This window comes from Bos taurus, chromosome 19 (genome assembly GCF_002263795.3).
Source record: "Bos taurus isolate L1 Dominette 01449 registration number 42190680 breed Hereford chromosome 19, ARS-UCD2.0, whole genome shotgun sequence".
NCBI lineage: Eukaryota > Metazoa > Chordata > Mammalia > Artiodactyla > Bovidae > Bos > Bos taurus.
This window is the reverse complement of record NC_037346.1, coordinates 9,235,569-9,262,251: the sequence shown is the minus strand read 5'-3', so window position 1 is coordinate 9,262,251 and position 26,683 is coordinate 9,235,569. Positions and strand designations below refer to the sequence as shown.

Sequence of the window (26,683 nt, the reverse complement as noted above, 5' to 3'; positions counted from 1 at the left end):
CATCGCACATCATCGTAGAGCATCTCAAACCTCTGCACACAAATGCAGGCCCACAGCCCCCATCGTGGGCCAAAGGCAGGCGGTTTGGGATGGTCCATCTTGAGAATCCTCCCCCATCCACACAGGGAATTTAGGGCATTTTAGTATCATTCTTTGAAAATGCTTCAGTTTTTCAAAATTCACTGCCTCATCGCCACGTGTGTGTGAGAAATCAGGGCAGGTCTCTTGATGCCTATGAATCACTGCCTCATGCCTGGCACTGGGCCTCTGGGCTGGTCCCTGAAGTGCCCACGTGAGCTTTCTAAAATGAACTCTGCCCACGCACTTCAGGGCCTCCATGGCTCCCTGGAGCCTTCAGAACAAGGACTTCTCAGGAGGTCAGCAAGAGTGTTGTGTCCTGGACCTCAGCCTGCTTCATCAGCCTCAGCCTGCCCCAGCCTCTCCCCCATGTTGGGACCGCCCAGATGAAGCCCACCAGTGTCAGAGCTGTGCTGTGCCATCCTCAGGGGCCAGAGCACTCTTCCTTCCTATGTCCAACTTCTAAGCGTTCTTCAAGGCAATCTCAAATACTAATTCCTCAAAAAGGCCTTCTCCGGTGCTCCTGAAGACTTCTGCCCAGGGTTGTTGGGGTGCTGTCTGTCCGCATCCTCCTGTGCTCGTTGAGGTCAGGGTCTTTGCTCACTAGAGGGCAGGGTACCTGACATTTGCAACGGCTTGGTAACTGCTCGTTGAACAGTGCTGGGTGAAAGGTCAGGAGTAAGCCTTCAGAGGCCATTGGGTAAAGAGCGCTTGTTTGTAAGTCAAGAGATCTGACCAGTAGATTATTCCGAGCTGTCACATCACTGCTATCAGCAAAGTCATTTCCTTCCCAGACCTCCGTCTTCCTCATCTGTGCTAAGAGGAGCTTGTATTTTTTTTTTAATTTTATTTTTTAACTTTACAATATTGTATTGATTTTGCCATATATCGAAATGAATCCGCCACAGGTATACATGTGTTCCCCATCCTGAACCCTCTTCCCTCCTCCCTCCCCATACCATCCCTCTGAGTCGTCCCATTGCACCAGCCCCAAGCATCCAGTATCGCGCATTGAACCTGGACTGGCGACTCGTTTCATATATGATATTATACATATTTCAATGCCATTCTCCCAAATCATCCCACCCTTTCCCTCTCCCAGAGTCCAAAACACTGTTTTATACATCAGTGTCTCTTAAAAAATATGGAACGCTTCACGAATTTGCGTGTCATCCTTGCGCAGGGCCCATGCTAATCTCTGTATCGTTGCAATATTAGTATATGTGCTGCCGAAGCGAGCATGAGGAGCTTGTATCAAATGTCTCTCCCCTCTTGGGCTCTGACCATTCCCTTAAAAGAGTAAAAGGACACTAACTGTCAGAGCTAACAAGGGTGATGGGGTGCTTCCAAGCACGGCTGGGAGGGTGAACGCTTTAAAAATGTGGATACCCAGGTATGCAGCAATTTTCCTTCAGGACTTTTTACCTAAGGAAATAATTGAAGAGGTGACTGGAGATTTACATGGATCACGATCCCAGCACTGCTTCTAACAGTGAAAATAGGAAATGACCCACGTATCTTAACAAGAGAGGATTAGTGAATAAAACATAGCATCTCATACAAAATATTATGCAGACATAAGAATGAAATAAATCTGTTTATTGACACAGAAGTCAGATTATAAAATAATATTTAAAGTATGGTTGTTTTTTTTTTTGATCATACCTTGCATCTTGCAGAATCTTAGTTCTCTGACCAGGGGTTGAACCCAGGGCATGGCAGTGAAAATACCAAGTGCTAACCGCTGGACCATCAGGGATAAATATGTTCTTATCACAGTTTGAAATACATATTGGACTTCCCTGTGGTCCAGTGGTTAAGAATCCACCTGCCAATGCAGAAGACATGGGCTCCACCCCTGGTTTGGGAAGATTTTATATGCCAAGGGGCAACAAAGCCCAAAAGCCACAATTACTAAGCCTGAGCTCTACAGCCTGTGTTCTACAAGTACTAAGCCCGCGTGCTGCAACTACTCAAGCCTAGAACCCACGCGCTACGACAAGAGAAGCCACTGCAATGAGAAGCCTGTGCAACGCAACTGGAGAGTAGCCCCTGTTTGCCCCAAGCAGAGAAAGCCCACAAGCAGCAACAAAGACCCAGTGCAGCCAAAATGAAGTAATAAATAAATAAAATACATATTATACCTACATCTACATATGAAATTATGAAATGGGAGGATTAGTCAGTGCTAGGAATATGGGAAATTATTTTCCTTCTTTTTTTTTATTTTGTGAAAGATGACAAAGCTGGAAAGAAAAAAAATTACCCATAATCTCACCTGTTTGTAAATAGTTTATTTATTTATTCTATAACATTTCATGAATGGAAATACATTACAGGGTTAAAAAAAAAAAGTATTTTTCAAAAGCCTATAAAATTCTAGAACCTGATTCATGAAGAGCCACTTGTCCAGGTTCACACATAGCAAGCCCTGGAAGAATGGCCCCTTTCTCGTGGGTCTTCCTAGCAGGTGGGAAGGTACACCGGGAAGGTGTTTGCTGTCCCTTGTTTCTAGGCCAAGAAGTGGTCTGGCGATAGATGGCAAGAGTGAGTGCAGGAGGGTGTCTGGAGGTAGGAGGTGTGGGTAGACCGAACAGGACATGGGGGCCATGGTTGGCATGTGCCCAGCCTGACGAGGGCACAGGAAGGCGGATGAACACTGTCATGAGTTGTAGGGCACCTTTCCCACCGGCACTCCCTTTGCCAGCCTTCCTCTGGGTCTGGGCTGCGTCACCCAGCTGACCACTAACCACAGCCAGCTCTGTTCTCTCCTGGTTCCTGAAATCTGGGAGCAGATGGAGTGGTTGTTGGAGGCAGTCCGCTACCAAGAGCCAAGAGGAAAGGCGATGAGGAGAGGGATAGAGGAAGTTACCTTGGTCCTCAGACCGTAGTCCCCACGTTCCTCTTTCCTGTAAAGCTCAACGATCTCCAGTCAGATTTCCTGTCCCCTTAGGGGACAGGAATGAGGGGCTGCCCACCATGGTTGGCCCCAGGGGCCTGGTTACTATTGAGCGTGGGGGAACGGTGTCCGGAGGCAGATCGGGCCATCATCACTCCAATTTCTGTTTCCCATGATTCCCTGGGCTGTCGGTTCCTAACTTTCATCCCTTGCAAAGGAACGCTGGATACTCAGTTGAACCAGAATTTTGGAGGGGGGGGTAAATTTTTCACGCTTTGGGGACAGCACTGGTCTAGCACACATGGGAGCCAAGGTTCTCTGGAGGAGTGCCAAGTTCACGGGCTGGAGCCGGTTTTGGTCCCTCCTCCACTGCCTGTTGCTCCCACGTGAGGGGGCTCTTTCTGTGCTCCCTGGCCCCAGTGGGGTTGGAGAGACACTTGAGTTTCCAGGGGCGGGACCCACCTGCCCCAGCCCTCCCCCAGCCTGGAGAACATAAAAGCCCAGGTTCAGCTAAGAGGTGATGCCAATGCCAGGTGGAGCCCTGGAACTTCAGAGGTAGGGTCCTAGACTCTGTCTGTAGGCAGAACCCACTGCGGGGGCACTGGGTGAGAAGGAGGGGGTGAGGGGCCTGGGAGGAGGCGGCTCTGGGGCGCTTGTCTCCCCAGCGCACTGTGGGCTTTGCACACTTCGTGGGCACGGGGTCTTGTTGCAGAGATGAGGCTGCTCCTGGGCTTGGCGGGACTCCTGGCAGTTCTGATCATGCTCCAGCCCTCGGAGGGTGTCCCTCCAGGTAACAGTTCAGAAAGAAGGGAAAAGGTGGCGTGTTAAGGGTAGTTCCGAGTCCCCGGGATTCCTTTCTTCCTTGTAAGCCAGCCGGGCTCTGGGGCCCCATGGGGACTTTGGGTCCATTCCTGACCTCCTGACCTCTGTTCTGGGCAGCTGTCCCAGGGGAAGTGGATACCTCGGTGGTGCTGACCTGCATGGAGGAGGCCAAGCGGCTAGTGGACAAAGTCTACAAGGAGCGGCGGGAAAGGTGGGGCTTCTGGGTGAGGCTGGCCCCGGCCTTTTAGAGAAGGAACAGGCAGCGGGGAACGTGCGGCTGGAGGCGGGGCCCTCTGCCGGGCAGTCTTTCTGTCTTTGGGTGTGAAGATGTCTTCAAGACCATGCCTCCCATGGCCTCATCTTTGGACTCCCAGGTCCAAACCATGTTTACAAAGACAAACCTGCTTCCCAGCTCTGGGTCTTTCGAGCCCACAGCTCTGGGCTGGGGCCCTGCTGAGTGTCTCCCCGTCCTTTCTCTGGGCTCACCCCTCCTTCCCTCAAGCAGCATCAAGCAGCGGCTTCACAGTGGCTTGGCCAGCCCCATGGAACTCCTGTCCTACTTCAAGCAGCCAGTGGCGGCCACCAGGACCGCTGTGAGGGCGGCTGACTACCTGCACGTGGCCCTCAGCCTGCTGGAGAGGAAGCTGAGGGCCCTGTGGCCAGGCCGCTTCAACGTCACAGGTACAGTTCCCGCTACTATTCCAGCGCCTCACTCAACCCCTGTGGGTCTCCCAATCCCTCCTTCCGGGGGGTATCCTAGCATCCCCCTACTATGTCCTCAGACCACATCTCCCAAGCAAGGCTCCCTAGCAGTGGGTAGAAAACAGGGGCACAGCTCCCACTTTCCTCCTACTTTGCCCGGTCCACAGACGTGCTGACCCCAGCCCAGCTGAACCTGCTGTCCAAGACTAGCGGCTGCGCCCACCAGGACCTGGGGGTGAGCTGCCCAGAGAAGGACGAGTACCGAACCATCACCGGGCAGTGCAACAACAGGTGCGGCCGCTGGGGGCCGGCCCTCGATGGGCGGGCGGTGGCTGGAGGCTGGAGACCCTACCAAGGGGTGTCAGCACCGTGTTCCTGCCCTCCAGGCGCAGCCCCACTCTGGGGGCTTCCAACCGCCCCTTTGTACGCTGGCTGCCGGCGGAGTACGAGGATGGCTTCTCGCTGCCCTTCGGCTGGACGCCCCGGGTCAAGCGCAACGGCTTCCCAGTTCCCCTGGTGAGTCCCAGCCGGGTGGAGGGAGAGCAGCCCGGCCGAGACAGCGGCCCCTGACGCCCGGTGTCCCACAGGCTCGCGCCGTGTCCAATGAGATCGTGCGCTTCCCCACGGAGAAGCTGACTCCGGACCAGCAGCGCTCACTCATGTTCATGCAGTGGGGCCAGCTGCTCGACCACGACCTCGACTTCTCCCCCGAACCGGCCGCCCGCGTCTCCTTCCTCACCGGCATCAACTGCGAGACCAGCTGCCTGCAGCAGCCGCCTTGCTTCCCGCTCAAGGTGCTTCCTCCCGGCCCCACCCTGCAGCCCGCTGAGCCGGGGGAGGGGGGCATCGTTCCCCGAAGGGGCCATCTCCCTTCCTGCTCAGCTTTCCTTCCCTGGGTCCCAGCAAGCCTGCCCCTGACCGCCCTCTCCCCTCCACCCCCCACCATCTCCCACCCTCTCTGTGCTGAGGACCTTCCCACTGCCCCTCAGACTTCTGTGTGCAAGCGCCAGGGGCTCAGTCGTCTTCCCTCCCGACTCGGGGGGGCCCCCAGCCCACATCACACAGAGCTTGGTAGTGGGGTTGCGGCGGGGCTGAGAGTGGACACGTACAGAGTAGGTAGCAGGGGAGAGAAGGAAAGAAGGAGGGTCCCAGAGAGAGGCGGACAGAGGCAGACAGGGCCGGAGTGAGAGCCAGAGAGACGAAAGGGGGAAGGGAAAGAAGAGGAGGCCGCCGGAGAGGACAGAGAGAGAGCCAGAGACTCGAGGAGAGAGGAACAGAGTCAGAGGAGAGGAGAGAAAGGAGGTTGAGGGGGAGGGTCGGAGGACTGGCTAGCGCACCTCCAGAAGTGCCCAGGTCCCCCATGCCGGCCCTCCAGTCACCGCCCCTCCAGCTCAGAGACACTCTGCCGGTGGAACCTAAGGCTCATCCCTAGGGGGCCTTGAGAAGCCTTCCTGCCAGCTAAGGGGCCCGAGGGGCTCTGTTTACTGTCTGGGTTGCCCGCTCTGGTCCTGGGTTCCAGACGGCTTCCCTGGCGGGAATTCAGGGCCTAAAAAGGCGGGTGGACCAGAGAGAGCCACTCCTGACCTCTGTCTCTGGCCGCGGCGAGCCTGCGGGGCCTCTCTCTCTGCACCTCAGATCCCGCCCAATGACCCCCGCATCAAGAACCAGCAGGACTGCATCCCTTTCTTCCGCTCCAGTCCTGCCTGCACCCAGAGCAACATCACCATCCGCAACCAGATCAACGCGCTCACCTCCTTCGTGGACGCCAGCATGGTCTACGGCAGCGAGGACCCCTTGGCCATGAGGCTGCGCAACCTGACCAACCAGCTGGGGCTGCTGGCCGTCAACACCCGCTTCCAGGACAACGGCCGGGCCCTGCTGCCCTTCGACACCCTGCGCCATGACCCCTGCCGCCTCACCAACCGCTCTGCGAACATCCCCTGCTTCCTGGCAGGTCAGTCATGGGCAGGGACCTGGACTGATGCAGGGCGCCCCCTACTGGAGCCACGGCGAGCCTATTGCAGAGCCCCATGTGGGGTTAGCATTCAGAGACTTCCCTCACCAACTTACAGGATGTGAATAGGCTGTTGCCTTGGTAACAAGTTGGATGGAGCCAGAAAGGCAAAACAAAAGCAAACCCCCAAAACGACAAGAACAAACCCCCCAAATTTAAGAAGGAGACTCAGGGATGGCCAAGGCGCCTGGCTCCATCTATCTAGCCCTTCCTCTGTTGCTCCCTTTCCATTTGGGCTCTGTGAGAGAGGAAAGCTGAATCCTCCAGGGACAGGAAACCAAAGAGACAGAGAGCAACATGGCTCCCTCAACCCTCTAGAACAACAGTATCCAATATGGCAGACACTAGGCACACATGGCTATTTTCATTTATATGTAATTTAGCTTAAATTAAAAACAAGCTTGCTCCACTGTGCTAGCTACCTTTCAAGTGCTCATTTCAAGTGTTCAGTAGCCCCAGAGGCTAATGGCTTCTATACAGGACAGCTCAAATGTAGAACGTGTTCATCAGTGCAGAATTTCTGTGGGACAGAGCTGCTCCAGAACATCACCACCTTACCCACCTTGATTCCTGTAATGAAAGAGGGTAGGAGTTTTGATTTAGACAACTGGCAGTCCTGGGGATAAGGTTGGGGCAGTGATGGTGGCCATGCCCAGAAATTTTACTTGATACAGTGTTTTTAACTATGAACCCAGCAGTGGGTCTGAGGCCCTTCTCTCTGCCCTCTCAACCTCTCCTCATGATGGCTTTGCTGGCTGGGCCCTGGGGAGGAGAATCAAGGTCAGCCCCACTGTGGACTTTTCTGGGCAAGAGGAGAAAGAGCAGCAGTCCTCTGCCTCCACATGGTGTTGAGTCACGTGTCCCCGGCCCAGATGATCTTGACCTCTTGTAAAGTAATGAGAAGGAAAAGCTACTCTCAGGGAATTTCCTTGCCACCGACTTTTAGAGCTGGGGAGGACTGAACCCAGTGTCTAGTCCTCCCCTAACCCCTCCCCAGGGTTAGGGGAGGACTAGAGGGATCAGAGGGTCACTCTTGGTTCTTTTGAACAGGTGTGGCCTTCAAACTTCCTGTGCCCTGACTCTCTCTCCCAAGCAGGCTGCAGAGTTAGCGTGTAGTAAGGTGGGCATGGCAGCTCTGAGCAGGTGGTAGTGGATTTCTAGAGTCCTGTGTTAAGAAGGATTCTGAGGTTGCATCCAATTTCTTTTTTTATATTAATTTTAATTAATTTTTATTTTCGGCTGCGCTGGGTCTTCAGTGCGTCACTGCTATGTGCAGGCTTTCTCTAGTTGTGGCAAGTGGGAACTCCTCTAGTCACAGTGTGTGGGCTTCTGACTGTGGTGGCTTCTTTTGTTGTGAAGCACAGGCTCTAGGGCACGCAGACTTCGGTAGTTGTGGCACACGGGCTTAGTTGCTCCATGGCATGTGGGATCTTCCCAGACCGGGGGTCACACCCATGTCCCCTGCATTGGCAGGCAGATTCTTAACCACTGGACCGCCAGGGAAGTCTGCATCTAATTTTATCAGGAGTAAAGGCTGTGATCATTTGCTGTGTCTGACATGGGCAGGAAGACAGGGACAGCCAACATGCATGCTACTTTTTTTGGCCTTCCCTGAATCAAGAAAATGTCAATCAAGCAGTGCTCATGGATCTCCTATTTTGTCCCAGGCAGTGTGTTAAACCCCATGTGTTTGTGTGTATGTTGGGTGGGAGGGTCAGATACAAAAAGGCACAAGCCATGGTCCTTGTCCTCCAGGTGCCAGCAGTCTCAGGTATGGGGAGGTGGCAAGTCTTGTGTCAGATCTGATGCTTAGTAGATGAGCATCCCCGGCCAGCACTGAAGAGCTGCTATGGTGGACCAGGGAATCAACGGAGGCCTCCTAGATGGGGTGCAGACTGAGCATGGCGTGAAATGTTGAGTGGAGATAAGCAGCATTTGAGGCCTTGGCCCCAGAGGGAGTTTCAGTGGAGCAAGTCCTTTCTGGGAGGGAGGTCTTAGGAATGACAGTAGCTTTTGCTTCCCCAAGGGGACTCCCGTGCGAGTGAGATGCCTGAGCTCACCTCCATGCACACACTCTTTGTGCGGGAGCACAACCGGCTGGCCAAAGAGCTCAAGCGCCTGAACGCCCACTGGAATGGAGAGAGGCTCTATCAGGAAGCCCGAAAGATCGTGGGAGCCATGGTCCAGGTAGGCAGTCCTGGGCATCTGTGATGCCAGGGGTCAGCAGACTTGGGATGCCAAAGTGCCTCTGCCGCATCTTAGCTGTGCAAATTAACCCGTATGAGCTATGTGAAAACACCTGGCAGATACTACGTGCCTGACAAGGGTCACTTGCCTTTCATCCCCTCATTCCCAGGCTTGCTCTCCTTTTTACTTTCCTGTCTACCAGGAATAATACTGACAGGTTTAAACAGGTGGGTCTAAAATGCTTGGCACACAGTGAAAGTGGAAGTCGCTCAGTCGTGTCTGGTTCTTTGTGACCCCACAGACTACACAGTCCATGGAATTCTCCAGGCCAGAATACTGGGGTGGGTAGCCTTTCCCTTCTCCAGGAGATCTTCCCAACCCAGGGATCGAACCCAGGTTTCCCGCACTGCAGGTGGATTCTTTAGCAGCTGAGCCACCAGGCGTACAGTAGGCGTTCCGTAAATTCTCCTTTCCTTCATCACCTTGTCACTCTTGGGTCCTTTACACACTCCCTCTTCTTTACGGCTCTATCCCAGCTCACCCACTCTCCTTATCCTCGCTTATCCCTGAGGGGTGTTCTCCCAATTTGGGGGGAAATATTTAAATGCTTTATTTATTTACTGGCTGTGCTACTTAGCTTTTGGAATCTTAGTCACCCAACAAGGGATTGAACCTGAACCCCCTGCAGTGGAAATGCAGAGTCCAAACCACTGGACTGCCAAGGGATTTCCTTTCTCCCAAGTTTTGATGCTCCAGCATCCTCATCCTCTCCCAGGTCATGAACATGCACTCGAGTGCACACACCACACACATACACACACACATAGACACACACACACACCGCTTGTTAATACTCCTCAACTTTGGACTGGAGAGAGTTGCTGCTGCTGAGGGTGACCAGGGTGACCAGTTTTCCATTGGCACAAAGAATTTAAATAAGATTTGTTTAACTCTGAGATTCCAGAGTCTAGAATCTAGAGTGTGTCTGTTCCCTCTCCTCCCTTTTCACTGCGAGAAATCACCTAGGGTGGCCCTTTTCCATTTTGCCTCCCCTCCTTCTGCAGACACTAGATTGAACCCTACTGTGGGCCAGGCACTTTGTTGCCTACTGAGTAATTTCAAGAGAAATGAGATCCAACCCTTGCCCTCAAGGAGCTAGTATGCTGCTGCTGCTGCTAAGTCATGTCAGTTGTGTCCGACTCTGTGTAACTCCATAGACAGCGGCCCACCAGGCTCCCGTCCCTGGGATTCTCCAGGCAAGAATACTGGAGTGGGTTGCCATTTCCTTCTCCAGTGCAGGAAAGTGAAAAGTGAAAGTGAAGTCGCTCAGTCGTGTCCGACTCTTAGCGACCCCATGGACTGCAGCCTACCAGGCCCTCGGTCCATGGGATTCTCCAGGCAAGAGCACTGGAGTGGGTTGCCATTGCCTTCTCCAGCTAGTATGCTAGTTAAGAGAAATGAGACAGGAATAACTCAAGGGCAAGGGAGCTATGAAAGGACTCACAGAACCTTTTATTATTTAATCCTCTAAGGCACAGTGCAGCATAATTACCCGTAATTTACATTTGAGGAACTGAGGCTCAGAGAGGTTAATAACTGGCCTAAGGTCACACAGCAGGCAAGCACTTGAGCCCTGTTTATGCCACTTGGTCCCACTCTGTGGGACCCAGGTCCAGTACTGTGGGGGGCAAATCCTTGGCCTTAGACGAGGGAGGGATCCCGCCGAGTCAGGAGCAGGTGAAGAATCCGCAGGGAGGGGTGAGTGGAGAGGCCACTCTGAGTGACTTTCCTTTAGATCATCACTTACCGGGATTACCTGCCGCTGGTGCTGGGGCGGGAGGCCATGCGGAAGTACCTGCGCCCCTACTGCTCCTACAACGACTCGGTGGACCCGCGCATCTCCAACGTCTTCACCAACGCCTTCCGCTACGGCCACACCCTCATCCAACCCTTCATGTTCCGCCTGAACAGTCGATACCAACCTATGCAGCCCAACCCCCGCGTGCCGCTCAGCAGAGTCTTTTTTGCCAGCTGGAGGGTTGTGCTCGAAGGTGAGCAAGACGCTGTCAGGGAGTGAGGGAGTGAACTGGCAGCCGGTGGGGTGGGCGTGGACTTGGTCACAGGGAGCTAGGGCGGAATGAATTGTCTTTCCTTCTGTCTTCTGGGCATCTGATTTCCGGTCTAGTTCACTTGACTCTGCTTGCACATCGAACAACAGAGAGTGGGGTGAGACAGCTTATAGGGAGCTGGCTCCTTCCTGTGCGTTGGGATCCTCAGGGACCCAGGAGGGCTGGGAGCATCTGAGCCTGACGAGTTTGAATGGCTTTATCCCCGAGGCCGCAGAGCCTCAGTGAGGATCTGCCCACCGGGGACCTTGGTGCCAGGAGCCACATGTGCTCAGCGCTCTCCGCCACTGCCCCCGGGTCCGGCTCCTTGCAGTCTGAGCTCCGATACCGAGCCGGACCTTCCCGCAGCGTGCTCCCCTTGCTCCAGGTGGCATCGACCCCATCCTGCGGGGCCTCATGGCCACCCCTGCGAAGCTGAACCGCCAGAACCAAATCGCGGTGGACGAGATCCGGGAGCGGCTGTTTGAGCAGGTCATGAGGATCGGGCTGGACCTGCCTGCGCTCAACATGCAGCGCAGCCGCGACCACGGCCTCCCTGGTAAGGGGGCTGCCCTGGCCTCACGGGCCCACCCACCTCCCAATCCAGCGCCTGTCCTCTCCAGTGCCCCCAGCTACCGGGGCACCCCACCCCCACCGCCAACCCTCAGAACCTTGCTCTTAGGATGCGGCCTGAAGTCAGGCCCCTGGGCCCCTCTGCCCCATTTCCAGCAGCTTCCACCTACTTTGTGTTGCTGCTGCTAAGTCGCGTCAGTTGTGTCCGACTCTGTGCGACCCCGTAGATGGCAGCCCACCAGGCTTCCCCGTCCCTGGGATTCTCCAGGCAAGAACACTGGAGTGGGTTGCCATTTCCTTCTCCAATGCATGAAAGGGAAAAGTGAAAGTGAAGTCCCTCAGTCGTGTCCGACTCTTAGCGACCCCACGGACTGCAGCCCACCAGGCTCCTCAGTCCATGGGATTTCCCAGGCAAGAGTACTGGAGTGGGGTGCCATTGCCTTCTCTGTTGTGTTGCTGGAACCCCCCCAATAGTCTCTTCCTCTCAGAATCCACATAAAATGAAGCAAAATAGATGGAGGTAGGTTTTCAGGGCAGTAGGGGCTTGATATTATTACGGTGATGCCCTAAATTGTGTTGCTGAAACCCCCCAATTTAGGGCATCGCCATAATAACAATGAGCCCCTACTACCCTGAAAACCTACCTCCATCTATTTTGCTTCATTTTGTGTGGATTCTGAGGGAAGAGATTATTATCACTTCCATTTGACTGATGTGGAGAAAGAAATGGCAACCCACTCCAGTATTCTCACCTGGAGAATCCCATGGATTCAGTCCATGGGGTCGCAAGAGTTGGACACAACTTAGCAATTAAACCACCACCATTTTACTGATGAGGAAACTGAGGCTTGGAGAAATTCAGAACCTGCCCGGGTTCTCTAGTCAAGTAAGAGACAGAGCTGGAATGGGAGCCCAGATCAGCCTACCATCCTGCTGATGCCTGTGCTGTGGGACAGCTGGTATGGGGCTGATCCTTCCAGACACACTGCACCCATCGCGGGTCTGAGATCTCCACAGGGGCAAGGAGATGCTCCTGTTCTTGGACCCAGCGGGAGTGATGACAATTTAGGATTTACCTTAGAGTGGGAAGGGTAGGGGAAGACAGAGAGGCTCCTGGAGAGACCCAGCTGCGCCCAGGCTCCCGGGGAGGCCAGAGGATTCCCTGGGGGGTTTGTAGACGGGAAGCAGCCCCTTTGTGCCCTCCTTTCCTGCATGGACCTCTGTATGTGGCCTCACTGTGTTGGGAGGGTGGCCTTTCTGCGGCCCACCCACAACCACTCTCCACTCCTCCCATACAGGGTACAACGCCTGGAGGCGCTTCTGTGGGCTCCCAGTGCCCAACACGGTGGGTGAGCTGGGCACAGTCCTGAGGAACCTGGACCTGGCGAGGAGGCTGATGAAACTGTACCAGACGCCCAACAACATTGACATCTGGATAGGCGGCGTAGCTGAGCCCTTGAACAAAAATGGCCGCGTGGGCCCGCTGCTCGCCTGCCTCATTGGGACCCAGTTCAGGAAGCTCCGTGATGGTGACCGGTGAGGGCGGAGGCCCCGCAGCTCTGCCCCGGCCCCTGCCCCTGCCCCTGCCCCTCGGGGGACCCCTTGCTTCCTCCTGCTAGAAGGAGTCCGTGATTCTCCAGTGTGTTCTGGGGAGCCTCAAGGTCGTCACTGATGTACCCTGAAGCTGTTGAGGGTGCAAAAAGAAGGGATCTGTGGTTGTCAAGGAGCGGGACGAGAGAAAATGCCACCCTTAGTCACTGCTTCTCCAGGTCCCAGGCGTGGTCACGGGGCCACCAGTCTCCATTGGAAGGTCCCATCCTTGCTTCCCCTCGGCCGCCGCTCCTGTTTTCATTCCACTGTGGGCCTAACCTCTGTCACACCCAGTTCTCACCTGGCATGAACTGTGCCTTGGGGAAACTCTTAACAAGGTGCCCCTCTCTGGGTGGACAAATGAGACACACTCCGTAGATCCCGTCTCCCCGCCTGGACGTAGCCCTGTCCAGGGCCCGGGGTCTCATGGGAGAGTGGGCCCGTCTGTCATTAGTGATGCTTGGAGGCTGCTGGGGTGGGATCGGGTTGGGGGGGGGCGGACCTGGGCAGCTGTGAGTGGGGCTCTATTTGTTTGAATCCCCTCTTGGGCTGCCTGAGGGCCTGGAGCTCTCCTGTGCTGTGGGGCCGCTGTCCACTGTGGTCCTCTGTCAACCAGGAACAGCTCCAGCCAGTGGGTGCCCTCCCAGCCCAGGAGGGCCTCAGGCACAGTGGCTGTGGGTGTTCCCGTGCAGGTTCTGGTGGCAGAACAAGGGCGTGTTCAGCAAGAAGCAGCAGCAGGCCCTCGCCAAGATCTCCTTGCCCCGCATCATCTGTGACAACACAGGCATCACCTTCGTGTCCAAGAACAACATCTTCATGTCCAACAGATTCCCTCGGGACTTTGTCCGCTGCAGTAGGGTGCCGGCATTGAACCTGGCTCCCTGGAGGGAAAGGCGCTAGAGGCAGGGTAAGGAGGGCAGCGGGGAAGTGAGGCTGGGCATCTCTCGGCTGGCTGGTTGGGTCCACAGAGCTCTCCCTTTTCTAGGTGAGCCCCTCCCTGTTCTGGGTGCCAGTCAAAGACACCACTAACAACTGGACATTCGTGTGTGTGTGTGTGTGCGTGCGCACAGTGAATCGAAATTGCATTTTGTGCGTGTTGCATGTGAACGTGGGTAGTGTTTTGTGTGCTGTGTATACATGAGTGTGTATTTGCTGATACTAGGTGTGTGGAAGGCAGCAGAGTGGATTGGTGAAACGTACAGGCTAAGGAGCCAGACTGCTTGGGTTCAGATCCTGCAGCCTACCAGCTGTGTGACCTTTAACAAGTTCCTCGACCTTGCTAAGCCTGAATTTCGTTTGTAAATAACTGCTGACATGGCTTCTTAGAGGGTCCATTGCATCCTCTAGTATTGGGTTTATTGAGCACCCATTACTTGCCAGGCAGTGTGGCCCGCATGGGAAACACACAGAAAAAGTCAGACACCATTTCTGCCCTTGTGGAGCTTATACCTTGACTGTGTCCTGTTATCAGAGGTGAAGCAGCGACCCTGGAGGAGTGACGACCTCGGAGGAGTGGCTATTAGCAGTGGGCTGCGCGTGGGTTGAGTTACGGGCCCAGGCTCGCCAGGCTCAGTCCATGGCTCCCCTTTTTCTTCCTTACCCTGTTGTCTTGCTTATTCACAGGAGCTGCCTGGAGAGGAACTTGGCCCTTTTATACCATTTGTTTATACCTGATGATTATGATAATAAAGCACCATAGATGGAGATCTTTGCTCTGTGTCTGCAGTGGGGCTGGACCCTCAGCAAGAGGCTTGCTCTGGGCTCTGAACTTGAAGAGTGGTCTGTGCTTCAGGGCCCTTTCTAAACTGGAGGTCAGGACGTCCAGGCGTTCTCCTTGGGCTGATTCATACATAGAAGGCCGTCAGTCCTTGGATGCCTAGGGACCAGGCCAAACTGAGCAGACCCTCTTCCCTCACCGGTTCCCTCTTCCCACCAGAGAGCAGGAACCATGGGCACCAAGCCCTTCTGTTGGTGCCCTGCCCCGGGAAGTATTATGCTTGCTACGTGCTCGCTCTGCATCGGGCCTGTGCCAAGTGTTGGGAAACAGAGGGCGCTCAGGAGAGGAAAGAGCAGGAGGTTGATGGGAATGTGGTTCCCTTCCCAGGTGACAAGACACCTGGGGATCCCGTCAGCCGGCCCGGTGGGTCAGAGGCCCCAGGACGGTAGATGCCTCCTTAGTCTTGCCTTCGCCAGGGGTCCAGACCAGGACAGCAGGTGAGGCTGAGGGAGGGGAAGGAGCAGACTCCCCTGATGAACGTGCCTGGAACTTGATCCCTCTGCCTGCGTGGTGGATTCCCTCCTGTTCTCTCCCTTCTTCCCACATTTGGGGAGGGGGACACCCACAGCTGGGGCCTGAAAGGATGAGAGGCTTGTGTACCCACGGGAGCCCCGGATATTAGCACTTCCCCGAAGAGGGAGAAACCTTGCTGAACCCCCTCTCTCTGAGGACAGGAAGGGGTCCTGGGGGGTTAAGGGACTCATCTGAGGCCTCCAAGAAGGGGGTCCCAGAGCCAGGGCCACCTAGGTCTTCCGGCTCCCAGGCTTTCCTGTAGGATGGCTGCAGGCCTCCTGCCCCTGCCGTGCCAGTCAGGGGGCCTGGGGGTCCCCCTGGGCTGACCTGACCCAGGAGGGTCTTTGAGAAAGAACTCATGAGTGTGTATTGGGTGGCAAACTAGGAATATTCTGGATCTGCGGTCAGAGGCCTCACAGGCCCCCAGGACTAACCTAGAATAAGGGGGTATTTCCCTGAAGGACCCCTAGAAAAGAAATTAACTTTTTTTTTTTTAACTGCACATCATGGTATGCGGGAATCTTAGTTTCCTGACCAGGGATTGAATCTGTGTCCCCTGCAGTGGAAGTGTGGAGTCCTAATCACTGGACCACCAGGGAATTCCCCCAAAGGAGCTCTGGCTTGGATTTCTCTACCCCTGTGGCGATGCCCTGAAAGTTCTCCTGCCACCCCACAGCCATACCTTCTTTGCGCAGGAGCCCCTTCCCTCCTTTTCTTTGAGAGCGCTTTGAAGCTGAGAGCACCAAACCGGGCCCTCTCACTGCCTAGACTCACGCACGTGACCCCTTTGTGGTGAGACATGTCCAAGCTGTAAACACTGTTGCTCATTTGGCAGTGATTCCAAGGCCTGCCTTCCAGAGGGGAACAAGGTCATCGCCAGCATCTGTGTTCAATCATCAGGTGTTTACTGAGCACTCACTGTGTGCCAAGGACTACGCTGGGGGCCCCAGGGCACACTTGGAAGCAGGTTGAAGGCCAAGCTCAAGAAGTTTACAATCTAGTTCAAGGGGAGGAGAGATACAGGTGTCAAGGCCACAGCCTCAGCCAAGACTTTTTTGGGGAAAGGATGGGTGACATCTGGCAAGCAAGATCAGAAGGCATTTTGGAGGGTGTAAGTCTTGACAGAAGGAGGGTTTCCGAAGACGGAGAGGATGTGGGATTCAATGGGAAGAGCTGGAGCGGCAAGGCGGCTGCCTTGGGCTTGAGCTAGGTGTGCTTGGGGGGCGTGCAGAGAGACTCGGCTGGACAGAAGGCCTGGGGCGGGGTAGGGAGCCCGAAGGGGCCAGGTCACTGAGTCTACTTGAAATGGCATCGTGGCCAAGGGGAGCTCTACTGCACAGTGTGGGAGGCTGTGGAGTCCGGGCCCCTAATTCTCCCTGGAGGCCCAGGGTGAGAGATCCAGCTTATCAACGGTTGAGCAATCCACAAAGTCATGTGGGTAGTTGTTGGCCTGGAAGGCATGCAGCGGGACCTTCGTGATGTGGGTGTTGTCACAGATGAGGCGTGAGAAGGACACTTTCTGTAGAGAGTCCCGCTGCTTCTCAGTGAAGACCCCAGGGTTCTCCCACCAGAACCTGCAGAGACACAAGCAGGGTCTCCATGCAGCCCAGCTGCTGGCCCTTTCCCACTCTGCCAAAGGGGAAGGGAGGAGGTCCCCGGGAACATGCCGAGGTCTGGCATCGGTCCTGCAGGACGCCCACCCCAATGCCCACCTCCAAGAAGGGCCTCCCCACCCGCCCTCCCCGCTGAGGTCTCACTCACCTGTCCCCATCACGTATCTGCTGGAATTGCCTCCCTAGGAGGCAGGCCAGGAGTGGCCCCACCCGGCCCCTTTCTACCATGGGCTCAGCGTTGCCTCCAATCCAGATGTCAATGTTGTCGGGGGTCTTATAGAGATCCATTAACTTCTTAGCCAGTATCTTGTTCTTCAGCACAGTCTGCAGCCCCTTCAGTGTCTTGGGCTGTGAGAGGCCACAGAAGCCCCTCCAGGAGTTGTACCCTAGGGCAGAGAGGTGGAAGCTGTCTAATGCCCTTTGAGGACATGCCCACTCCAGCTCCATCAGCCCCAGACAGTCTGTGTTCCCAGCCTCTGGGAACAGGGAGGCAGTGAGCCACTGTTCCACCTTGCAGCACTTGGGCTTCAAGGGAGCTAGCAGGATACGTGGTGCTTACTGTGGGTCCAGGCATTGCTCTAAGCCCTGTACACATATATAAACTGAAGAACAGGGATGTTAAGTCACTTGTCTAAGGTCACACAACTAGAATTTGAACCCAGACAGTCTGGCTGTTAAACTTCTACATTTAGGAAGGTCCAGTAGTCATCGCTTTCCCTCTATTCTCCTTTTCTTAATATTTTCTGGACTTTTAGACTGCTTTCACAAATCAGTGGTTGATCGCTTTCATTTGAGGAGCCTAGTACCAGGCATAGTACCAGATATGTTCTCTGGTCTCTGTTTTAGGGAGACTGGAAGATGCCATTTCACAGGTGTGTTTTTAAAACAGGCATCTCTGCCTTCTGTTTTAGAATTGATCAGCTCCTCAGGGATATAGAGGAGAGTCCCTGGGAACCCCAGAAAGTAGCAAAACATTCCCCAGGCCTGGCTGGACCCTGGGCCCACTCACCAGGCATCCCATGGTCTCGGCAACGCTGTAAGTTGATAGCAGCCAGGTCAAAGCCGTGGATCTTGTGAGTGGGCTGGAAAAGCTTGTTGCGCAGCTCACTCGTCACCATTTTATCCTGATTCATCAGTTTGGACTTCTTGGCCAGCAGACCCCGCACCAGAGGGTCAATTCCACCTGCAAGGGAGACCTAGAGGTCATGCTGGGGGTGGGGCAGCTGGGGACATCTTCCATTCCCGGGCACGCCCTCCTCCTGACAGTTTCTCTTTCTCAGATGAAAGACGGGCCAACTGCCCCTCTGGGGCTGGAACTGAGGAAAGAACACAGCTCGGCCCACAGGGTGTGCTGGGGGCTGGAGGCCCATCCACACTGCCTGCCATCCTGTGGTGATGCGTGAGCATAAGATTCAGGGTTTCTTCCAAGCTCCAGTTCAGAGAACTGGCTCCTTCTCCTCCATATGGTCCCCCAAGGAACTGTACACCATGAGAAGAGATGGCAGAAATCTCTAGAAAAATGCCCTGACTTGTCAGGCCTTAAGTAAAAGCCAGTTTCAACACAGCCCAGCCCAGGATAAAGGAGAGCTCGGTCCAACCTTTGGCACTTAATGGAGGTGGAAAGCTGTAGAGAAGAGCAGAAAAGAGCAATTTATTTACTGTGCGTGTGTGTCAGCTGCTCAGTCACGTCTGACTCTTTGTGACCCCGTGGACTGTAGCCCGGCAGGCTCCTCTGTCCATGGAATTCTCCAGGAAAGAATACTGGAGTGGGTTGCCATTGCCCTTCTCCAGGGGATCTTCCCGACTCAGGGATCAAACCCAGGTCTCCTGCGTAGCAGGCAGATTGTTTACCATCTGAGCTATCCGGGGAAGCCCTATTTATTTATTAGACACAGGAATTCTTTCTGCAAGGGTCAGGGAAGCCTGAGGGAGGGAAAGGAAGCAGGGAAAACTCATAACCTTAAAGGACAGTGCAGGAAAGAAAGAATAATAACTAATATTTAGTGATCACCTCCTGTGTGTCAGGAACCACTGTAGGGCACTTTATGTATATATTTCATTTTTAATATCCTAGTGAGATAGATATTATTAGTGTCCCCATTTTACAAACGAAGAAACTGAGGCTCAGTGAGGTGCAGTCACTTGCCCAAGGTTGCACAGGAAGTGGTGGAAGCCTGACTTCCATGCCAGGTTTTTCTAGAAGCAGGCTGCAGAGTGAGACAGCCAGGTGATAGTGCATCCCCGAAAGGGCATACCGTCTTTGATTATCCTCCAGGTGTTGAAGAAGAGGGTGTGTAGGGGGAGCTCTGCTTCCGGACCCCATGGCTGGTAATTCTCATCCAGGCGGGACACAGTGGAGGGAACCTCCATGTGGCCAAAGCGGAAGGCAAAGGTGAAGACATTGGAAATTCGGGGATCCACAGAGTTATTATAGCCTTGGTAGGGCGGGATCCACTTCTGCATCTCACTACCTAGCACAATGGGTAGGTAGTCCCTAAAGGTGATGATCTGCAAGGAAAAACAAGTCATGAAAAAAAGGATGTGAGAAGACTCAAACCTTTGAGGAGTGAAGTTGGAGCCAAGGATGAGTGGTCAAAAATCAAGGATGGCAAATGGATTGCATATGTGTCTTATGTGTTGCATGTGTCCAATTCTCCTTCCCATAGCCCTAGCTGCTGCTGCGCTGCTGCGTCACTTCAGTCGTGTCTGACTCTGTGCAACCCCATAGATGGCAGCCCACCAGGCTCCCCTGTACCTGGGATTCTCCAGGCAAGAACACTGGAGTGGATTGCCATTTCCTTCTCCATTGCATGAAAGTGAAAAGTGAAAGTGAAGTCGCTCAGTCGTGTCCGACTCTTAGCGACCCCATGGACTGCAGCCTACCAGGCTCCTCCGTCCATGGGATTTTCTAGGCAAAAGTACTGGAGTGGGGTGCCATTGCCTTCTCCGTAGCCCTAGCAGACATTAGTAATTGATCATGACATACTTTCTGCTGATCTTCCATGATCTGTCTCAATATAGGCTCTACTGATCAGTCACTTGAATTTGACATTTGAAATGTACTCTCTTGGCCATCTTTGCTCTAAATTTATGATGAAGCTAACATCACAGTCTCTGTGTATCACTTTAACATAAAATTATATTATTAAACTTTTTCCCACAGGCCAGGGCAAGAGGAATGGAGAACCACAGGAATGAGTCACAGGGTAACCAAGGGGAGTTCATTCAATCCCCCATTCTGAAAGAAGTGCTGCTCCATGGAGAGGTCAGTGTCTTGTTTTATTTTGCTCATAAGAGTGAACTAACATAAACTGAGAAATTTTTGAAAAAATAAAAAGTCATGCCATCCCACAACACGATAATTATGTTAATTGTTTATTCTTTCTAATCTTTATGGTATGCATATTTTAACTTGGTCGTAATCCTAGAAAACATTTATGTGAAATGCATTCTGCTTTTCCACCTAACATCTCTCACGTTTCTATCTAGCTCACGATTATTATCCACTGAACGTGTATAATATTCTCTTGTCCTCACGGGTCCTTCCCATCCCTTCAGCAGCACACACTCTGGGGACACCATCCTTGGAGCAGGCCGCCTGCTCCTCAGGCTCTGGGAGGCAGCAGGAGACGGAACCCTGCCCCTGGTCACAGTGGACTGGCCTGACTGGGGCCCCAGACTAAGCTGGTTAGTCAGATTCTCTTGCTCAGGAATTTAGATTTCAGATGCAGCTATCTTGGACTGTTTCTGATGGTGCTCGATCGGAGGGGACAGACGGATTGTCATTTTCTACCATGAGCAGAAACGCAGAGAAAACCCATCTGCCGAGAAAGAGAGATGTGAGGAGAGAAGAGGCGAGGGAGAGACAGTGAGAATGACTTGCCTTAATTCCAAATGATTTCTAGTCTCTGGCTCTCACCCTTGCTGAGGCCCGACTACACTACACTCATTTCCCTGGGGTTCCAGGAGAAACCTTTAGGAGCTTCCATCTGATTCATGAGTAGGGTGAACCAATACTGAACATCTCAATTATCCCGAGTGGGTTTCTTTTTCTTGTAATCCAAGAAACCCTATGCTGAAGCTCTAACTCTCTCCTGTGACTGTATTTGGAGACAGGGCCTGTAAAGAGGTAATTAAGGTTAAATGACGTCATAAGGGTGGAGCCCTAATCCAATAAGACTAGTGTCCTTACAAGAGAGATGCACACAGGGGGGAAAATCACATGAGAAAAACATACAGTGAAGGTGGCCAAGCCAAGGAGAAAGGCTTCAGGAGAAATCAAATCTGCTAACTCCTTAATCTTGGATTTCCAGTCTCCAGAACTGTGAGAAAATACCTTTCTGTTGTGTAAGCCACCCGGTCTGCATTACTCTGTTATGGCAGCCCAAGCAAACTAATAAAAGCCTCAACTCAGATAGCCTTCAGGTAGGTAAGTTTTATCCTTTGATTTCCTATACATATCTCCAGCAGCAAGATTTATGGGTCTAAATTTTAAAAAAAAATAAGTGTTGAACTGTGGAGATTTTGCTAAGAAATGAATGGAAATAGTTTTCTTGGATGGTTAAAAATATGTGCATGGGGCTTCTGGTTCCAAAACAAGGTGGAGTTCACTCAGTTTTCCTTACTGACTGTAACTAAATAAACCTAAATGTGTCCTCCACTAAATAGAACTAAACGCCCTGGAAATTATCCAACAGACAGCACTAAATAGACTCCGAAAGCTGGTAAGATGGACTAGCTAAAGACCTTGTCAAGGAATGACACAATGGTGAGTTCCTGCATACCCCAGATTAGGTCCATAGGAGGATGGCCATCTTCAACCTCCAATAGAAATAGACAAGAGCAGTTAAGAAAAACCTTCTCTCTCCTTCTCCAGAGGACCTGCCTAGGGGGAAGTTCAGCAAAAACCTAGTAAAGAGTCCCCAAATCTGCTTCACAATTCAAGCCATTAGCCATCTCAACTGTTGATTCACAACCCACCCCACGATCTGCCTGCAGCAGTGAAGCCCCGTGTCTCTGTTCTTCACCCAGTGGCATAGAGACTCAGGCACAGTAGCTTCCATAATTCTAGAAGGTTAACCCATAACGCTAGAAAGTTACTCAGCAACAGAAGGCAGCCAGGAAAGTACCTTCCTGCCCTGCAGACAGAGTCAGCAGGGATTGGGTGGGGACCCCAGAAGAATGAAGAAGAATGAAGCAGACCAGAATAGCATTGTAAGGGCTTAGAAAGCTAAACTCTCATTGGAAGTAAAGCTTGCAAAAGCTTGCCAGAACCTACAACCAAACCTACATGGGGTAACTTATTATTAAATAATATGTGCCTAAATAGAAGATTTAAATAGGATCAGGAGTCTCCTAACATAATAACTGAACTGTCCAGGGTAAAATTGAAAATCACCCATAATACCAAGAACCAGGAAAGCCAAAGTTGAATGAGAAAAGATAATAAACTGACGCCAATACTGGCATGAATCAGATGTTGGAATCATCTGATAAAGATTTTAAAGCAGCTGTCATTAAAATGCCTCAATAATCAATTTTAAGTTATCTTAAATGAAAAAACAGAACATTCCATAAAAGAAGTGCTAAGTCACTTCAGTCGTGTTCAACTCTTTGCAACCCCATGGACTGTAGCCTGCCAGGCTGCTCTATCGATGGGATTCTCCAGGCAAGAATACTGGAATGGGTTGCCATTTCTTTCTCCAATGAAAGAAGTAGAATTTATATAAAAAAGGAACAAACTGAAACTATATAACTGAGAATGCTGCTGCTGCTAAGTCGCGTCAGTTGTGTCTGACTCTGTGCGACCCCATAGACGGCAGCCCACCAGGCTCCCCCGTCCCTGGGATTCTCCAGGCAAGAACACTGGAGTGGGTTGCCATTTCCTTCTCCAATGCATGAAAGTGAAAAGTGAAAGTGGAGTCGCTCAGTTGTGTCCGACTCTTCGGGCCCCATGGACTGCAGCCTACCAGGCTCCTCCGCCCATGGGATTTTCCAGGCAAGAGTACTGGAGTGGGTTGCCATTGCCTTCTCCAATAAGGCGAATCAGTCAGTTCAGTTCAGTTCAGTTCAGTCGCTCAGTCGTGTCCAACTCTTTTCGACCCCATGAATTGCAGCACGCCAGGCCTCCCTGTCCATCACCAACTCCTGGAGTTCACGCAAACTAACGTGAACTAAGAATAGGATATAAGTGAGATATAACTAACTCAAATAAAAACTTGTTGACTAGACCCAGTAGTAAGGTGGACATGGCAGGATAGAATTGAAGACAGATCAATAGAAATTAGTCAATCTGAAAAACAGAAAGAAAATAGACTAAAAAAAAAAAGCAAAAACAAACAAAAAGTCAAACAAACCAGAGCCTCCCTGTTCTGTGGCACAATAACAAAAAATCCAATGTTCACATTAATGGAATTAGAAGAGAAATTGGATGGGACTGAAATAGTATTTGAAGAAATAATGTCTGAACCACCCCCCCCCCCAAAATTAGTGACAGACATACATTAACATATATAAGAAGTTGAATTTCAAACAGAATAAACCCAAAGAAATCTACTGTAAGACACATCATAATTAAGTTTGTGAAAACTAAACACAAAAATTCTTAAAAACAGCCAAGGAGAAATGATATATTACCTACAAAGGAACACCAACTTGAATAGCTTCCCTCATAGCTCAGTTGGTAAAGAATCCGCCTGCAATACAGGAGACCCTGGTTCCATTCCTGGGTCGGGAAGATCCCCTGGAGGGGATAGGCTACCTACTCCAGTTTTCTTGGGCTTCCCTGGTGGCTCAGCTGGTAAAGAATCCGCCTGGAAAGTGGGACGCCTGGGTTCGATCCCTGGGTTGGAAGATCCCCTGGAGGAGGGAAAGGCTACCCATTCCAGTATTCTGGCCCAGAGAATTCCATGGACTGTATAGTTCATGGGGTCACAAAAAGTAGGACACGACTGAGCGACCTTCACTTTCAATTTGAATAGCAGTGAATTTCTCATTTGAAACCATGGAGGCAAGAGGGAAGTGGCACAACATTTTTCAAGTGCTGAAAGAAAAGAACTGTCAACCTTGAATCTAGTATCTGGTAACACTATTCCTCTGGAATAAAAGGGAAATAAAGACATTCTCAGATGAAGGAAAGGAAGGGCATTTACTGTGAGCAGACCTATCCTCAGAGAATGGCTAAAAGAAACTCTTTAAATATAAAGAAATGATAACAGAAGGAGGCTAGGACCTCAGAAAGGAAGGAACAATGTAATAGGTAACATTCCACCCAATAGCAGAATGCGCAAGCTCTTCTTAAGGATCTGTGGAACATTCAACAAGATAACTGTACCAGAGTTACAAAGTAAACCTTAACAAATTTGAAAGAATTGAGATAGTATAGAGTATATTATCTGACAATGATGGAATCAAACTAGAAATCAGTAACAGAAAGGCAGCAGTGAAATCTCTGAACACTTGGAAATAAAATAATATACTTCTAAATAACCTACAGGTCAAAGAGAAAGGAAGTAACAACAAAACATACATATTGAATTAAAATGAAAACACAGTGTATTGACATTTGTGGGATACAATTAACAGTGCCAAGAGACATTTATATCACTTCTAATCCTTATATTAGAAAAGAAGAAAGCTCTCAGATCAATAATCTAAGTTCTCACCTCAATAAACAAGCAGTAAGAACAAAATGAACCTAAAGCAACCAGAATAGACTAAAGAAGAAAAGTCATATAATTATATAAATCTATGCAGAAAAACCACTTGACAAAACCCCACATCTGTTCATTTAAAAACTTTCAGTACACTAGGGAAGAGCAGAACTCCCTCAACTTCATATACAGCACTTACAAAAACTTCACAATTAACATACTTAATGGTAAACCTTGAATGCTTTTCTTTTACTGTTGGGAAGATGAGACTGTCTGCTGTCACCACTCTTACTCAGTATAGTACTGGAAGTTATACTTTCCTTGCCTGTAATAAGGCAAGATAAAGAAATGAAAAACACACAAATTAGAAAAGAAGGAATATAACTAATTATTTATAGATGACACAACTATCTGTAGAAAATCCCAAGGAATCTACAGATTCCTAGAACTGAGCTTAGCAAGGTCATAGGATACAGAATCAACACGTAAAAATCAATTACATTGTTACACACTGATAATGAATATGTGGAAACTGAAATAAGAGATGTAATACCATTTACAATTCTTCCAAAGGAAGTTAATAGTCAGGTATGTAACAAGCATGTATAGGATCTGTATGATTAAAATTATAAAATGCTGATGAAATAAATCAAGGAAAATCTAAACATTTGGAGAGACATACTATGTTTATGGGCTTCCCTGATGGTAAAGAATCTGCCTGCAATGCGGGAGACCTGGGTTTGATCCCTGGGTTGGGAAGATTCCCCTGGAGGAGGGCATGTCAACCCACTCCAGTATTCTTGCCTGGAGAATCCCCATGAACAGAGGAGCCTGGTGGGCTACAGTCCATGGGGTCACAGAGTCAGACATGACTGAGCGACTAACACACACACACACACACACACTGTTTATGTATTGGAAAACTCAACATAGTAAGGATTTCAATTGTCCCTAAATTGATCTAAGGTTTAATACAATTCTTATCAAAATCTCAGCAAGACTTCCTTGTAGATATGGATAAGCATGTTTTAAAATGTATATGGAAAGGTGAAGACACTAACGATAGCCAAAATAATTTTGAAAAAGAAGAGTAAAGTGAGAAGAGTCATTTTTCCTAATGTTAAGTCTTATCATATAACTACAGTTATTGAACACTGGTACTGGTATAGGCATAGACATATAGATTAGTGGAATAGAAAGGGCAATCTAGAAATAGATTGATATAAATATGCCCAAATATTAATAATTTTTGACAAAAGAGCAAAAGCAATTCAAAAGGAGAAAGATAGCCTTTCTATAAGTTGTGCTGGAGCAATAGAAATTCATAGTCACCCTGCCCCTCAATAAACCCTGACCTAAACCTTATGCTTTATACAAAAATTAACCTCAAATGGATCATGAACTTAAATGTAAATGATAAAACCATAGAACGTCTAGAAAAATAAAACCAGGAGATAAATCTTTGGGACCTAAGACTCAGGGAAAGAACTGGGACTTGACACCAAAAGCACAATACGTGAAAGGAAAAAATGGATAAATTTGACTTCATTAAAATGAAAACCCTTACTCTGCAAAGAACTCTATTAAGAGAATGAAAAGACAAAGTACAGACCGGGAGAAAATATTTACAGTCACATATCTGACAAAAGACTCATAGCTAGAATGTAAAAAGAACTGGCTTCCCTGATGGTTCAGATAGTAAAGAATCTTCATGCAATGCAAGAGACCCAGGTTTGATCCCTGGGTCAGGAAGATCCCCTGGAGAAGGGAATGGTAACCCACTCCAGTATTCTTGCCTGGGGAAGTCCATGGACAGAGGAGCCTGGCAGGTTATAGTCCATGGGGTTGCAAAGAGTCAGACACGACGGAGTGACTAATACACACTGAAAACTCAACATCAAAATACAAACTCTAATTTGAAAATGGGCAAAATAGGGACTTCCCCGGTGGTCCGGTGGTTAAGAATCCACCTTCCAATGCTTCCAGTGCAGGTGCCTCGGGTTCCAGTCCTGGTCTGTGCACTAAGCTCCCACTGCGGACAACTACCCTGGTGCACCGAAACTGCTGAGCTCACAGATCTTTCACAGTGAAAGATCTCACGTGCCGCAACTAAGACCCAAGGCAGCCAAAAAACAAACAAAATAAAAGCAAACAAAAA

At 50.9% G+C, this 26,683-nt stretch overlaps 2 protein-coding genes and 1 non-coding gene across 14 annotated transcripts in view; 1 reads left to right on the top strand and 2 right to left on the bottom strand.

The window, feature by feature from the left end:
* Positions 1-1,216: 1,216 nt before the first annotated feature.
* Positions 1,217-1,320, bottom strand: LOC112442768 (U6 spliceosomal RNA). Its single transcript, XR_003031063.1, has one exon. It is a non-coding gene; the product is annotated as a U6 spliceosomal RNA (small nuclear RNA).
* A 2,176-nt stretch (positions 1,321-3,496) lies between these two features.
* MPO (myeloperoxidase) lies at positions 3,497-20,212 on the top strand. 3 transcript variants are annotated; one of them, XM_005219889.5, is made up of 14 exons: positions 3,497-3,532; positions 3,690-3,767; positions 3,917-4,010; positions 4,305-4,480; positions 4,669-4,792; positions 4,888-5,017; positions 5,089-5,295; positions 6,137-6,455; positions 8,542-8,702; positions 10,498-10,753; positions 11,196-11,366; positions 12,679-12,916; positions 13,663-13,877; positions 20,037-20,212. In XM_005219889.5, the coding sequence occupies exons 2-13, from the start codon at positions 3,692-3,694 to the stop codon at positions 13,868-13,870; spliced, it is 2,160 nt and encodes a 719-aa protein (XP_005219946.1). In that variant the 5' UTR covers positions 3,497-3,532; positions 3,690-3,691; the 3' UTR covers positions 13,871-13,877; positions 20,037-20,212. The 3 variants fall into 3 exon arrangements, with proteins under 3 accessions (XP_005219946.1, XP_005219945.1, NP_001106769.1); NM_001113298.2 differs by lacking the exon at positions 20,037-20,212 and adding an exon at positions 14,594-14,676 and having other exon boundaries at positions 3,500-3,532; XM_005219888.5 differs by lacking the exon at positions 20,037-20,212 and adding an exon at positions 14,594-14,676 and having other exon boundaries at positions 3,497-3,767.
* Positions 16,145-26,683, bottom strand: part of LPO (lactoperoxidase) — a 29,862-nt gene continuing 19,323 nt past the window's right edge. For 9 of the 10 annotated variants that reach the window (XM_059877697.1, XM_024979556.2, XM_059877698.1 and 6 more), the window contains 4 exons: positions 19,129-19,381; positions 17,883-18,056; positions 17,022-17,259; positions 16,145-16,834 (listed from right to left, as the gene is read on the bottom strand). In XM_059877697.1, coding sequence (XP_059733680.1) covers positions 16,627-16,834; positions 17,022-17,259; positions 17,883-18,056; positions 19,129-19,381 — 873 coding nt within the window. In that variant the 3' untranslated portion in view covers positions 16,145-16,626. 10 annotated transcript variants of the gene reach the window in all.